Below are 12,641 nucleotides of genomic sequence, written 5' to 3' on the forward strand. Positions count from 1 at the left end.
AGGCTCCGGCAGGGAGTGGTGGCGACCCCTGTTGTACTCTCTCGTCCCAACTTTCTCTCACTCTTTCTTCCTGTTTCTTGAGTAAGGCTGCGATGGACTGGCGTCCCGTCCAGCTGGGGGGAAACATATACGCCATAGAAACCGGGAAACCGGGCCCATAAGCCTGGCTAGGCTTTAAAAGGGCGCTTAATAATAATAGAAAAAACTAATGATTCTGTCAACATGGCACCTTATGTCTGTTTAAGAAAAACTTTTAAGGTACTGAGACAATTTCATAATGTCAATAACAAGTGCAAATAATTGGATCAGACAAAAAGTATTCTTCAAAATAGAAAGAGCTTACCATAATATGAAGCTTAGCTTTACCATTTTCTATGATAAATACACCACCTAATGCTACAGGTTCACTGCCATATTGAGACTTTAAAGTTTTCCGAATTGCTGTGGGAAAATTATCATCACCAATGCGCTTGCTCGCTTTCACTTCGATTACCTGAAAATAAAATCACAATCTCTGAAATTAATTGAACAATTCCAATTATTCAATACATAGATATTTCTATTTTAGTATATCATTGCCAATGTATTTTATTCATCTTACATAAACAGTAGGTGTGTGATAATTAAACTGACATATGCTAATTATCAACAGCAACTAATTATGCTGTCATTTATGCTTGCATGCATACATATGTTATCAATGCTGTTATTAACATTGTCACTGCCACAGTATACTTTATTGATATTTACAAAGTAGATAACTATTCACTCAGTGCTTTAATAAATGTCATACTGCATTTATTATGTATAGGCGCGGGAGTGGCTGTGTGGTAAGTAGCTTGCTTACCAACCACATGGTTCTGGGTTCAGTCTCACTGCGTGGCACCTTGGGCAAGTGTCTTCTACTATAGCCTTGGGCTGACCAAAGCCTTGTGAGTGGATTTGGTAGACGGAAACTGAAAGAAGTCCGTCGTATATATGTATATATATATATATATGTATGTGTTTGTATGTTTGTGTGTCTGTGTTTGTCCCCCCAACATCGCTTGACAACCGATGCTGATGCGTTTACGTCCCTGTAACTTAGCGGTTCGGCAAAAGAGACTGATAGAATAAGTACTAGGCTTCCAAAGAATAAGTCCTGGGGTCGATTTACTCGACTAAAGGCGGTGCTCCAGCATGGCCGCAGTCAAATGACTGAAACAAGTAAAAGAGTATTAGTGAAGCTGTTTCTTATTACAGTTTACAATGCCATAAATATCGCTGAAGTGACATTTTGAAGAAGGAATTGTATAGTTATAGAACACAGCAGTAGCAGCAACTGCAATTGTTGACATTGGCATCATAATCCTCAAGATCAACTAATTGTTACCTATTTTCCAATACGTATCATTCCAGAAAATTTTGTTTCTATTTGGTTGTTCAATGAAAAAATAATTTTTAAAAAAATTTTAATTTACTCAGCCCTTGCACAATAACAGATAAAATCTAATAAAATCCTAAATGTATCTGTTATTGGTAATAGTTACAGTTCATCAACTGATATTCCAGATAGAATGGGTTGAATGAGTCAGCAGTTTGTTAAATTGCCATTCAACTGTCCTGCAACTCTTCATATGTAAGACCCGATATCCTCAGATTTAATCTCACCACTTTTCATATCCTCCTTGAGTCTTCCTCCTCCATAAATACTTCTGTCAATACATTGCATTTATATTTTTTTTCAATGCATATCACCTATTCTCATTATGCATCTATACCTACCAGTGCAGAAATTTCTTGTGCTGAAGATTTTGATATCGAGTTACTCCCTAAGCCTACATGTTCTGTCTTCCATGCAATTTAACTAACACTGCAGGTCCAACATATCATAACTGTCTTATTTCTCTCCAGCCTTCATATATGTATAATCATTACCCAGATCTTTGAAGCAAGCAACTTCACACATTACATGAGCTTCATCCAATCTTTTTGTGGAAACAGAGAGAAAGAAAGATAGAATCCTTTTGTTGCCAGCTGAATCTCTTCCACTGTTACTTGCTCCAGTTACTATACTTTCACTGACATCTTCCAAAGCACTAAGTAGGTCACCCTAAATAAGAGCAAGTATCAACTACATTTAACAAGCCATCTAACCAATTCATAGACCCTCCATTTCATGTATGACCTTGATATCAATTTCTTCTGCACATTCATCATACCTTAATCAACTACTAATCCTCACCACACATCCCACCAAACCACAAAAGATCGGAACCTATTAAACACCTTTTCTGGGTAACAAATGTGATGTAGAGTTTCTTTTGTTCCTAGTTAAGAACTTTTGCAATTATTAAACTAGTAAAATAGTATCCGTGGTTCTTCATTTTAATATAAACCCAACCTATACATTATCAAAGCTGTCCCTACTTTGTAATGAACTCTCTAAACTGCTCATCTGACTCATGCAAACATGGAAAAGTAGATGTTAAAGGCAGTCGCAGCAGTGATGATGATGATGCACATCTGCTATATCTAAACATTATAAATCAAATTTACTGCTTCTCAATGTAACACTATCAAACAAATTATTATTTCAGATCTCACTGTACACAGAGCGAATAATTTTTGTCTTTTTTATATTCACTGCTTATGATTTCATGTGTGTTTTAAAACCTTTACTGTGTGTATTTCAGATTTAGAATAGGTACATTATGTCCCTGTATGTCATAAGAGAAGACTAAATTGAGAGGCAATAGGCAGGGCTTCCAGCCATAAAACACTACCTCAGAAATATCACCCAGTTCATACAAGCATAGAAAAGTAAATGTAAATCAGTGACAATGATGACAATGACAACAACTCCATGTTCCTTTTAAAACTTATAAACAATAAAATTTATGCTAATTTTAGAACCAGTTTCTCCAAATATTTCATTATTACAAAATCCTAAAATAAATTCAATTTTATCTTCTTATACTTATTTTTTACAAGAGAAAAAAATTGTCTACAAATAAAACATTCATTCTAAAAAAACAATTGCGTTAGAGGAATGGATCAAATAATATTTGTGTGATTTGATAATAAAGTGAAAAGAATTATTACCTTTCCCTGTTTACCTTCACAGCAAAGTAAATTAGCCATTAACATAAAACTTGAATGTTCAATTTGTTTTAGATTAAAGCAACCATTCTAAAAATGAAAATTTCAAATAAAAAGATAGAAACAAATCATTATAATAATGCTTTTTTTAATGGTTTAACTATTTAGCATTTAAATGGGCTATATCCAGCCAAAATATTCTACATGTTTTATGTTCAAACAGGCCAGGTCTGGCATCTCCACCAAACCAACAATGTCAGTCTAAAAATAAAGTTACTTCATCAAAATTTCAAAGCTATAGGATAATACATGATTAATTCTAACTAATGTGAATAAACGAGCATTACATTTGACACAGCAATGTGAATGCTAAAGGGTTAAATGGGAAGAATGGTAGAGTCATGACACTTTTCAGGGCCTCTAAGACAGGTGGAAGGAAGGGTGGAAGTTAGTCTTAAAACAGAGAAATAGCCCAAATACTTGCAAAAGAGTGGACCTTGTTAAAACATTTAATGGACAGATGGTGGCATTAAACCAGTTGATAGATTATACTCTATCACCCCAAGTCATAATAATGCTTAACGAAGAAAAATTTTCATTATAAATACAGTATTTTTTTAATCAATTATTTAGTAACTATGATGAAAGTATTATACATCAACAATTTATTAAACAAGTCTTCTTTTCAACATTTACTGCTTATGATTCCATATTCTTTTAATATTAAACTGTTACATAATCAATATTTCATTCAGATAGAATGCACATCTGGCAAATTATATGCATCTCATCCCATCTAATACTGCAAGCTTACCATATTCTCCAAAAAGGATTCATAAGTGTCAATAGATTTTCATTGCTGTGAGGATTGGAAAGGTCTGCTAAATCAGAGGTCTCCTGAAACATTAGACCTACCTTACTCCTCACATACTGACACCTAGAAAAACTCTTTGGATTTTATTGACATTATTTCCCATACAGATTCTTTTGAATTCTAGAGTCCCTTTTTCTCTGTAGAGGCCCTGAATAAAGATCTCTAAGGTCACCAATGTACACTACTCCTTTCATGGTTAAGTGGTTAGGAGTACAAAAGCCATCCAGAAGGCTTCAACACAGTGTAAATTTACAGCTAAAAAGATATAGGGATACTGATGTAAAAGAGAAAATTTAAATGCATCCTATCATTAATACTGTATCACAGTGAATTAGGAACTAAACAAAGTTATTTGTTGTCACTACTGACTAATCAGCCTTTGTTTACTGATCAAAGATGGTACCTACACTTTGAAGAAAAATAATTCTACTGCATATCAGATATTTGCATCCTAACCATGCAAAATACCACCATGATGAAAGACAATTTCTCTAGTCTTTATTTGGGAAATTAAAACACATTCAAACATGCATCCACTTGTGTCATTCTTGGAAACTTCAAGTAATGAATTACATTTACCATTGTGTACTTCTAAGAATGGTAATCCACTACTTAAAAACAAAACAAAAAAACACAGGATAATCATGATGGGAAATTCTTTTGATAAATCTGCTCAGTAAGAGCTGACCTGGAGTTAAACAACAAAGGACACAACAAAACAACAACAATAGTGACAACAATCACAACAGGGACAGCAATATGAGAAACAACATCCTCAGTAATTTTTTTAAAAACTTCTCACCTCAGGATTGACCTTTGCGATGTAAGTCTGACACCCATCTGGTTTATTTAGGTTCACATTGCACATCATCTACAACATAATTCATAGATTTCATCATCAGTCACCATGACACTAAAGTACAGTTATAAATACATCATGGTAGATCACTACCTACCAGTTGCTCTCTTTTACAGTAACACATCTTTATTGATATCCCATCAAACTGCTCATGCTGTTTTTCTATTTGATGTCCTTACCAAGAACCAACATATAGCTGTCATACTCTGTCCACCTTTTCCCCAATCCTACCATCCCATCATTATTTCTCACATCACACGCACTCAAACTCTCTCCTGTCACATTCTTGGTCATCACTCCCTTCTACTCACACCTTCATTCAGTAGAGAGGGCTCCTTAATTCCACAAAGGGCAAGACAACTTTGCTTGCAGCGGTGCCACAATAAGATATATGCAATACACTTTGTGAAGTGACTGGCATTTGTTCAGAGACCGCATAAGATTGAGAAGACTCTAGTCACTTTAAGGACATGACAATTTTTCTCATGCTGGTGCCACAACTGCAACCCATCCATAGATGCATATCAGTAACCAGATTGCACTTATGCAACAAACATTTTCACACTTCAAGAAAAAGATGAAAAGTGAATTCAGCAAATTTTGTGTGTTTTTAAATGGCTACAATGGCTCTTCTATGATCTAACTGCAACATTTAGATATTTCTAGAATATTTTTTATTTGTTTGTTTGTTTTGTTACTGCTGAATTTTGCTTTTAATCACAAAGTGTGAAATATGGGGGAGAGTTATAACTAATTGAATTGATACTGAAGCAATGTAAAGTTAATAAAAATGAGTTCTAACATAGACACAAGGCTTCATATTTTGGAGGTGGAGTATAAGGAATTATGTTAAACCTAGTACTTGGATAGATTGCCTTGTAGGTAGTATTTGTTCAGACACTCTGCCCTTTTAGTTTAAATCTTGCAGAGGTCAATATTGCCTTTCCTCCTTATGGAGTTGATAAATAAAGTACAAGTCAATTATTGGGGCAGTTTCTCTCTCTGTCTCACCTCTCTTGAATTCAGCTATGTTGAAGAGACCAAGAAGGAGGATCCATAAGGTGGTACAATCAAACCTTTCACCATCAAACTTTGACATTAATGTCAATAATGTGACCGATTTTTTTAGAGAAGCACAGAATGTAAACATTTACATAGACATATACACACACAATGAGCTTTGTACAACTTTGATCAAACAAAGTCACTTCCAAAACATTGGTTGTCCTTGGGCTGTAGTAGAAAACACTTGTCCAAGGTGCCCCATAGTGGGATCGAACCCAGAACAACTCAGCTTTGCCTGTGCAAACACACACATGTAAATGAAAAGAGAGAATACTTACCTCAGAATTAACCCCTATCAAATGAGCTGGGCCAGCTCCAGCACCAATGAAAAATCCATCTTGTTGACCAGAAATTTCAGATATTGTTTTAATATTATAAATCTGTAACAAAATTCAAAAACAAAATTATTTAATAGTTTGTCATGTTACATACATTTATATTCATTTCTTTAATAATTCAAAACTATTTAACTATTCAATTCCTTAATAATTTCAAATATAAGAGTTGAGACAATAGTTAAAAATACTTTTGTACAAGTGTAGTGGGTGCTTTCACGTGCCACTGGCACAAGAGCCAGCCAGGTGGTTCTGGCAATGACTACACTCAAAAGGTGTTTTCAGTCAAGATACATATTTCTCCCATGGCTGGACATGTTTTCATGGAAGATTAGAAACATGTAACACCACTTGAATGATGATGATAATGCTCATTTAAAACTATAGTCAAATGTACACATACATACACATGTATGTGTGTGTGTGTGTGTGTGTATATATATATATATATATATATATGTGTGTGTGTGTGTGTATATATATATATATGTGTGTGTGTGTATATATATATATATATATATATATGTGTGTGTGTGTGTGTGTGTATATATATATATATATATATATATACACACACACACATACACACACACACGACAAGTTTCTTTCAGTCAGTTTCCCTCAACTAAATCCACTCACAAATCTTTGGTCAGCTTGAGGCTATAGTAGAAGATACCTGCCTAAAGTGCTAAAGTGCCATGCAATGGGACTGAACCCAAAACTATGTGATTGGGAAGCAAACTTCTTAACCATGTAGCCATGGCTCATTATTAGCAGAATACATTCAATAAGTAGTAAAGTGCTTTAAAAAGTCATTCAACAATGGATAACTGCTGGAGGTTTAGTTTACTTTCACTAATTTAAAATAATTAAGAACAAACCTTTTCTTTATGGACAGTGGGAAGAAGAAAAGGAGGACCTCCAATGTCAGCAACACAAGGATTTCCGCATATACCTGGAATGTTAAAACAGAAACTAACTGAAGTCATGGTTTAAATTGAAGTGTACACTCACATTTTTCAAGAAAGGAGCTAAAAAAACAAAAGCTATGGATCCTTAAACAGAAATTTAATTTACTGAACATTTTCTTTAATCATTTAAAAATATTCACAGAGTTTATCAACTCCAAAAAGAAAAGAAAAGTATTTTTTCTTATTAATACATAAGCATATTCTTCTGCCAATATAAGGATATCTAGAAGAGAAGATAGGTGAGGGGGAAGAAAAGGAAACAATGTATGACAATGAAGATTTTGGTATTCTGTTTTTTTAATGGCTTTGTCAGAGGAAGATGTCTAGAGTCTATGACCATTATCAAGGCCACAATGACTAATAGAAAGAAGATATCCTCAGACTAGAGATCTGACCTTAAATGCTTACAGGTGAAAGGACTGCTGATGAATTAAGTCTACCACCTGGATAGAGGATGAGGAAGAGTAGAGAAGAAAAAAGAAGAGCTGTGGCGATAGTGTTTGTTGCTGTGATGTTCATGAACAAGGATTGAAAGTTAAATAGTATAAATAAATATGGTTTACCTTCAGCAGCCAATTGAAATGGTTTCTCTCTCAAATCAGGGCAGTCAACAATGTTGACAGACACATCTTGAAAATTCTTTAATAACCCCTTGGACAAAACTGAAATAAAGGTTTGAAAATACACAATAATCAGCTTGCAATACACAAATATAAATTATATAGTAAACTTTTTATTTCTTTTAGATTCTTCAGTTTGGGTTTCATCATCATCATCATCATCATCATCATCGTCGTTTAATGTCCACTTTCCATGCTGGCATGGGCTGGATAGTTTGACTGAGGACCGGTAAGCTAGAAGGCTGCACCAGGCTCTAATCTGATCTGACAAAGTTTCTACAGCTGGATGCCCTTCCTAATGCCAACCAATCTGAGAGTGTAGTGGGTGCTTTCACATGCCACTGGCACAAGGGCCAGCCAGGTGGTTCTGGTAACGACCACACTCAAAAGGTATTTTTTACGTGCTACCTGCACGGGAGCCAGTCCAGTGGTACTGGCAATGACCATGCTCAAATGTTGTTTTCCACATGCCACTGGCACATGTGCCAGTTAAGCGACCCTGGCAATGATCACGCTTGAATGGTGCTTTTTACGTGCCACCAACACAGGAGCCAGTCAGCAGCCCAGGCAACGATCACACTTGGATGGTGCTTTTAACGTTCCACTGGCACGAGTGCCAATCAGGTGGTACTATCATCGGCCTTGTCAGCAATTTTGGTTTCACTTGCCTCAACAGGTCTTCGCAAACAAAGTTTAATGTCCAACGAATGACGGGTACTTATAAGTGGGCTGGTTACACTTACTAGTATAGGCCATGGGTTATGGTCTCACTTGGCTTGTCAGGTCTTCTCAAGTACAACATATCTCCAAAGGTCTCGGTCACTATTCATTGCCTCAGTAAGGCCCAATGTTCGAAGGTCATGCTTCACCACCTCATCCCAGATTTTCCTGGGTCTACCTCTTCCCTCAACAGGTTTCCTCAATTGCTAGGGTGTGACACTTTTTCACACAGTTATCCTCATTCATTCGCAACACATGACCATACCAGCACAGTCATCTCTCTTGCACTCCACATCTGATGCTTCTTAAATCCAACTTTACTCTCAAAGTGCTTACACTCTGTCATGTATGTACACTGACATTACACATCCAGCGGAGCATACTGGCTTCATTCCTTGCGAGCTTATGCATGTCCTCAGCAGAGTGTGTGAGAACAAATAGCATCATTCTAAAGTCCACTTTTCCATGCTTGTATGGGTCAGATATTGCTTACTGAGGTAGATTTTCTACAGCCAAATACCCTGTTGCTAACCCTAGTATGTTTCCAAGCAAGGTAATATTTTCCCTTGACCATTTCATCTGCTGCTACGTTCTGAGTTCAAATTCCACTGAGATCGACTTTGCCTTTCATCCTTTCTAGGTCAATTAAATACGCACTAGGGTCGATGTAATCAACTTACTCCTCTCCCCTATGTTGCCATTTTGGCAAAAACTTGAAATCATTATGTAATGCGGTGAGCTGGTATAAACATTATCACGCCGGGCGAAATGCTTAGCAGTGTTTTGTCTGTCTTTACATTTTGAGTTCAAATTCTGCTGAGGTTGACTTTGCCTTTCATCCTTTCAGGGTTGATAAATTAAGTACCAATATGTATTGGGGTTGATGGATTCGACTGGACCTCTCCCCAAAAATTTTGGGCCTTGTGCCTAGCGTAGAAAAGAATATTTTCCCTTGGCCAGACATGTTTTCACAAAATATTCAAAATGAATACAAAGCTACGCAGTGGGGCAGAACCTGAAACCATGTGATTGGGAAGCAAGCTTCTTATCTATCACAAAATCATTAATAAAACTTTGGGGCTAGCCATGCAGCAGATAAAGACTTGTCTAGTTCCACTGGAAATTATGATACTAAATATTTTTCAAATAAATTAATTCAAATTCTACGTCTGCTTGTAATTGTATCAGTCTTAATTACCCACTTGATAATAAATGTCTGCTGAAGTCGTTTAGTGCACTGTGCTAAAATACACCTGTTCTTCATGCTGGCATGGGTTGGATGGCTTCACAGGAACTGGCAAGGCCAGGGGCTACACCAGGATCCATTGTCTGTTTTCACCTGGTTTTTATGGTTGATGCCCTTTCTAATGCCAACCACTTAACAGAATATACTGGGTGCTTTTTACATGGCACTATCACCAGTGTTTTTTTACTTGGCACCAGCACCAGAGCTTTTCATGTGGCACCAACATCCACACCAATGTTTTTTACATGGCACCTTGGATTTAGGATCCCACTTCTTTTGTGGGGGGAATTTTCTGAGAGAAATCAAATAGCTTATCTTTTGCAGGAGATAAGCTATTGAAGGACACTGTTACAACTAAGTTTACTGCTGAAGAGAACAAACGTTTAGTGTGCTCAGTTATTTTTCGTTTTTTTTTTTTTTGTCAATGTAATATAAAACTGTATACACTTCGTGATGGGAATAAATAAATTCGAAATGTACTTTATATAATATGATGAAAAGATAGAGAAATGTATGCACAGTAAGAAATATTTCCCTTGGTTAAAATTAAAACTGTCACTTGTAGGGGATATATTTTCTCAAGATAAGTGTTTTGTATATCTTGTTAGTAGGGGAGGTGAAAGGACAAAAATGTAAGTTTTGAAGTTTTCTTCTGCACAATTGGAATCTCTAGTATTCAAACTTTAGAAACCTGAAGATTAATGTGGAAAAAAATAATAGACAAAAAATAAAAAGTTAGAGGTGACGCAAAGCCTTCGTTCGTTTCGGTTGTTTAAGAAAAACCAATTTAAATTTTTACATTCCCCGTTATTGTTTGTCTCAATTTTAATTACACCGCTTTCATCTGCTGAAACCATTACGTTTGTCTTGTATAATATTTTGTTTTTATTTCATGTTGTAGGGAGGCAGTGCGACAAGAAAGACTGCAAGCCACCGTACTTGCATTCATTTTAAAGTTTGTCAGTTTGTCTTTCGTCAAGCAGATCAAGTTTCAGGAACGTACCGGTTTAGAGCCACTTGATTTAATTATAGTTTAATCTACAGATAAAACTTTAACTACTTCAGATATTTTGTACTCTTCTTTATGTAGTACAATCAGTTAATTTTTAAAAATTTTGTTTTGTCTTTTACTTGCTCCAATTCATTTGGTTTTAACAATGATGACTCCGCTAGTTTTTAACTTGTATTTTAGTACTGGAGCAGACGATAACGCACTCGTGTACAACTTGTTTTAATGTGTTTGGCTCCAGGTTATCACTGATAGAGAAAAGCTATTGTCGAAGGACTTCCATCCATGACTGTCTTGTTTTCTTTCCTTTTTCTAGCAATTATACTATCCGATAAGTCTTTATCTACAACGAAAACGTGATTTTGAGGGAGATTGGGCCACTATCTCAACTACTTAACACAAGGAACGTAATGTCGATATGACAAAACTAATAATACGTTTAGTTGACATTTTTTGCTCCTTACCAAAAACATATCACGTCTTTCTACAATTAAAACTGTGTTTATATTCTCGTGAGAAGTTACGATTCAATGAGGGAGCCCTTGTGTATTTGTTCGAGCTGCGATAGCAGCCAAATTTCCCTCAAACACTACTGTCTAAAGGGAAAGGAAGGATACTTTTGTTAACACATCCGAAGATGCTTTTCACCTTGGGTCTGCTCATAGAACCGAGTGAAAGAGACTGACTTGTGTTGTTTGGACTGTTATAAAAATTTGATATCAGTCACGTGATATAATTAGCATTTGTTTAAAAAATATCGATACAAAATACTTAAAAAAAAAACGGTAACCCTGAAAATTGTGTCGCGTTTTGTGTAAATATTAAACAATAATAGCATGTAAAACTAAAGTAATGCTAAGAATGGTTTGATACTTAAAATGTGTTTTCTGTCAACGTTTAAATATTAACTACTTTCAGACTACTGCCGAGTTGTCGGTGTTGTTTATCCACCCTAGGTCAAACTTTGATAAAAGGAATTCGAGCTGTGACTGTCCCATCTTTGTAGGGGTACCTAGGACTACAATATACCATTTTCTCTTATATAAGACGGTATAGTGAGGCTCTAGACAAATTTCGTTCTTATCTCTAGTGAATTTATTTACCGGTAACATCTTCGTAAACCGTTATGTAATTAACAGGCATTGTAACTATATTTTCTAACCGAATAAGTTGGAATAATTCAGTATATGAGATTCTTCAATGAGCATAAATATTTCGATAATCAACAAAATGCAGAATAGCCTGGAATTAAAAATGAATTAATAAATTTACCTGAAACTAACTCAGCCTCGTCGGGTATTTTTAATGGCAATTTTATGGATGGAGGATCTGACAATTCCACTGCCATCGTTTTAGTATGTGATTGCCTTATTGTCCTGAAGATACTGATTATTGATAATATTATTTGTCATGTACTCAAAAGAAAGATATTCAAGAGATAAAAGCAACGTGACATTTCCTAACTTTTATGAATCCCCGGATGTTGGCCTGCAAACAAAAAATAAATACATGAACATTTCTGCTATTGTTAAAAAAATTTTTTTTTTTTTTTTGTACGTGTCCCAAATTACATATAAGTTAATAAACAGTATTTTATTGAAATTAGCAGGAAGCGAATAAAATTCTGATTGTAAAGTGTGAATGTAATCTTAATCCTACTCCTCCAACAAATATTATGTGGGCCATGTGCTACTGCAGCTGCATTCCCTTGTGTTTTATAGCTATTAAAAGTTGCAGGCGAAGAAACAACTGTTCAAATACCTCGTCTGTTGCTTCGGCGAGTCGTTTTTAGATTTTATCAAATGTTGCATGACCCTGATCTTGAATGTTATGCGTTGGAACACAGTGCGCTGTTTTACGC

General features: G+C 35.6%; 1 protein-coding gene across 1 annotated transcript in view; it reads right to left on the minus strand.

Annotated features, from left to right (window-relative positions):
• LOC106879176 (ester hydrolase C11orf54 homolog) overlaps positions 1 to 12,272 on the minus strand; it is a 16,257-nt gene extending 3,985 nt beyond the window's left edge. The window contains exons 1-7 of the mRNA XM_014928624.2: positions 12,053 to 12,272; positions 7,749 to 7,847; positions 7,096 to 7,169; positions 6,158 to 6,259; positions 4,758 to 4,826; positions 3,085 to 3,171; positions 344 to 493 (exon numbers count right to left, since the gene is read on the minus strand). Of these exons, the coding sequence (XP_014784110.1) occupies positions 344 to 493; positions 3,085 to 3,171; positions 4,758 to 4,826; positions 6,158 to 6,259; positions 7,096 to 7,169; positions 7,749 to 7,847; positions 12,053 to 12,128 (657 nt within the window). The 5' untranslated portion in view covers positions 12,129 to 12,272. The remainder of the gene's footprint in view (positions 1 to 343; positions 494 to 3,084; positions 3,172 to 4,757; positions 4,827 to 6,157; positions 6,260 to 7,095; positions 7,170 to 7,748; positions 7,848 to 12,052) is intronic.
• Between the last annotated feature and the right edge of the window lie 369 nt (positions 12,273 to 12,641).

This window comes from Octopus bimaculoides, chromosome 6 (genome assembly GCF_001194135.2).
Source record: "Octopus bimaculoides isolate UCB-OBI-ISO-001 chromosome 6, ASM119413v2, whole genome shotgun sequence".
NCBI classification, from domain to species: domain Eukaryota; kingdom Metazoa; phylum Mollusca; class Cephalopoda; order Octopoda; family Octopodidae; genus Octopus; species Octopus bimaculoides.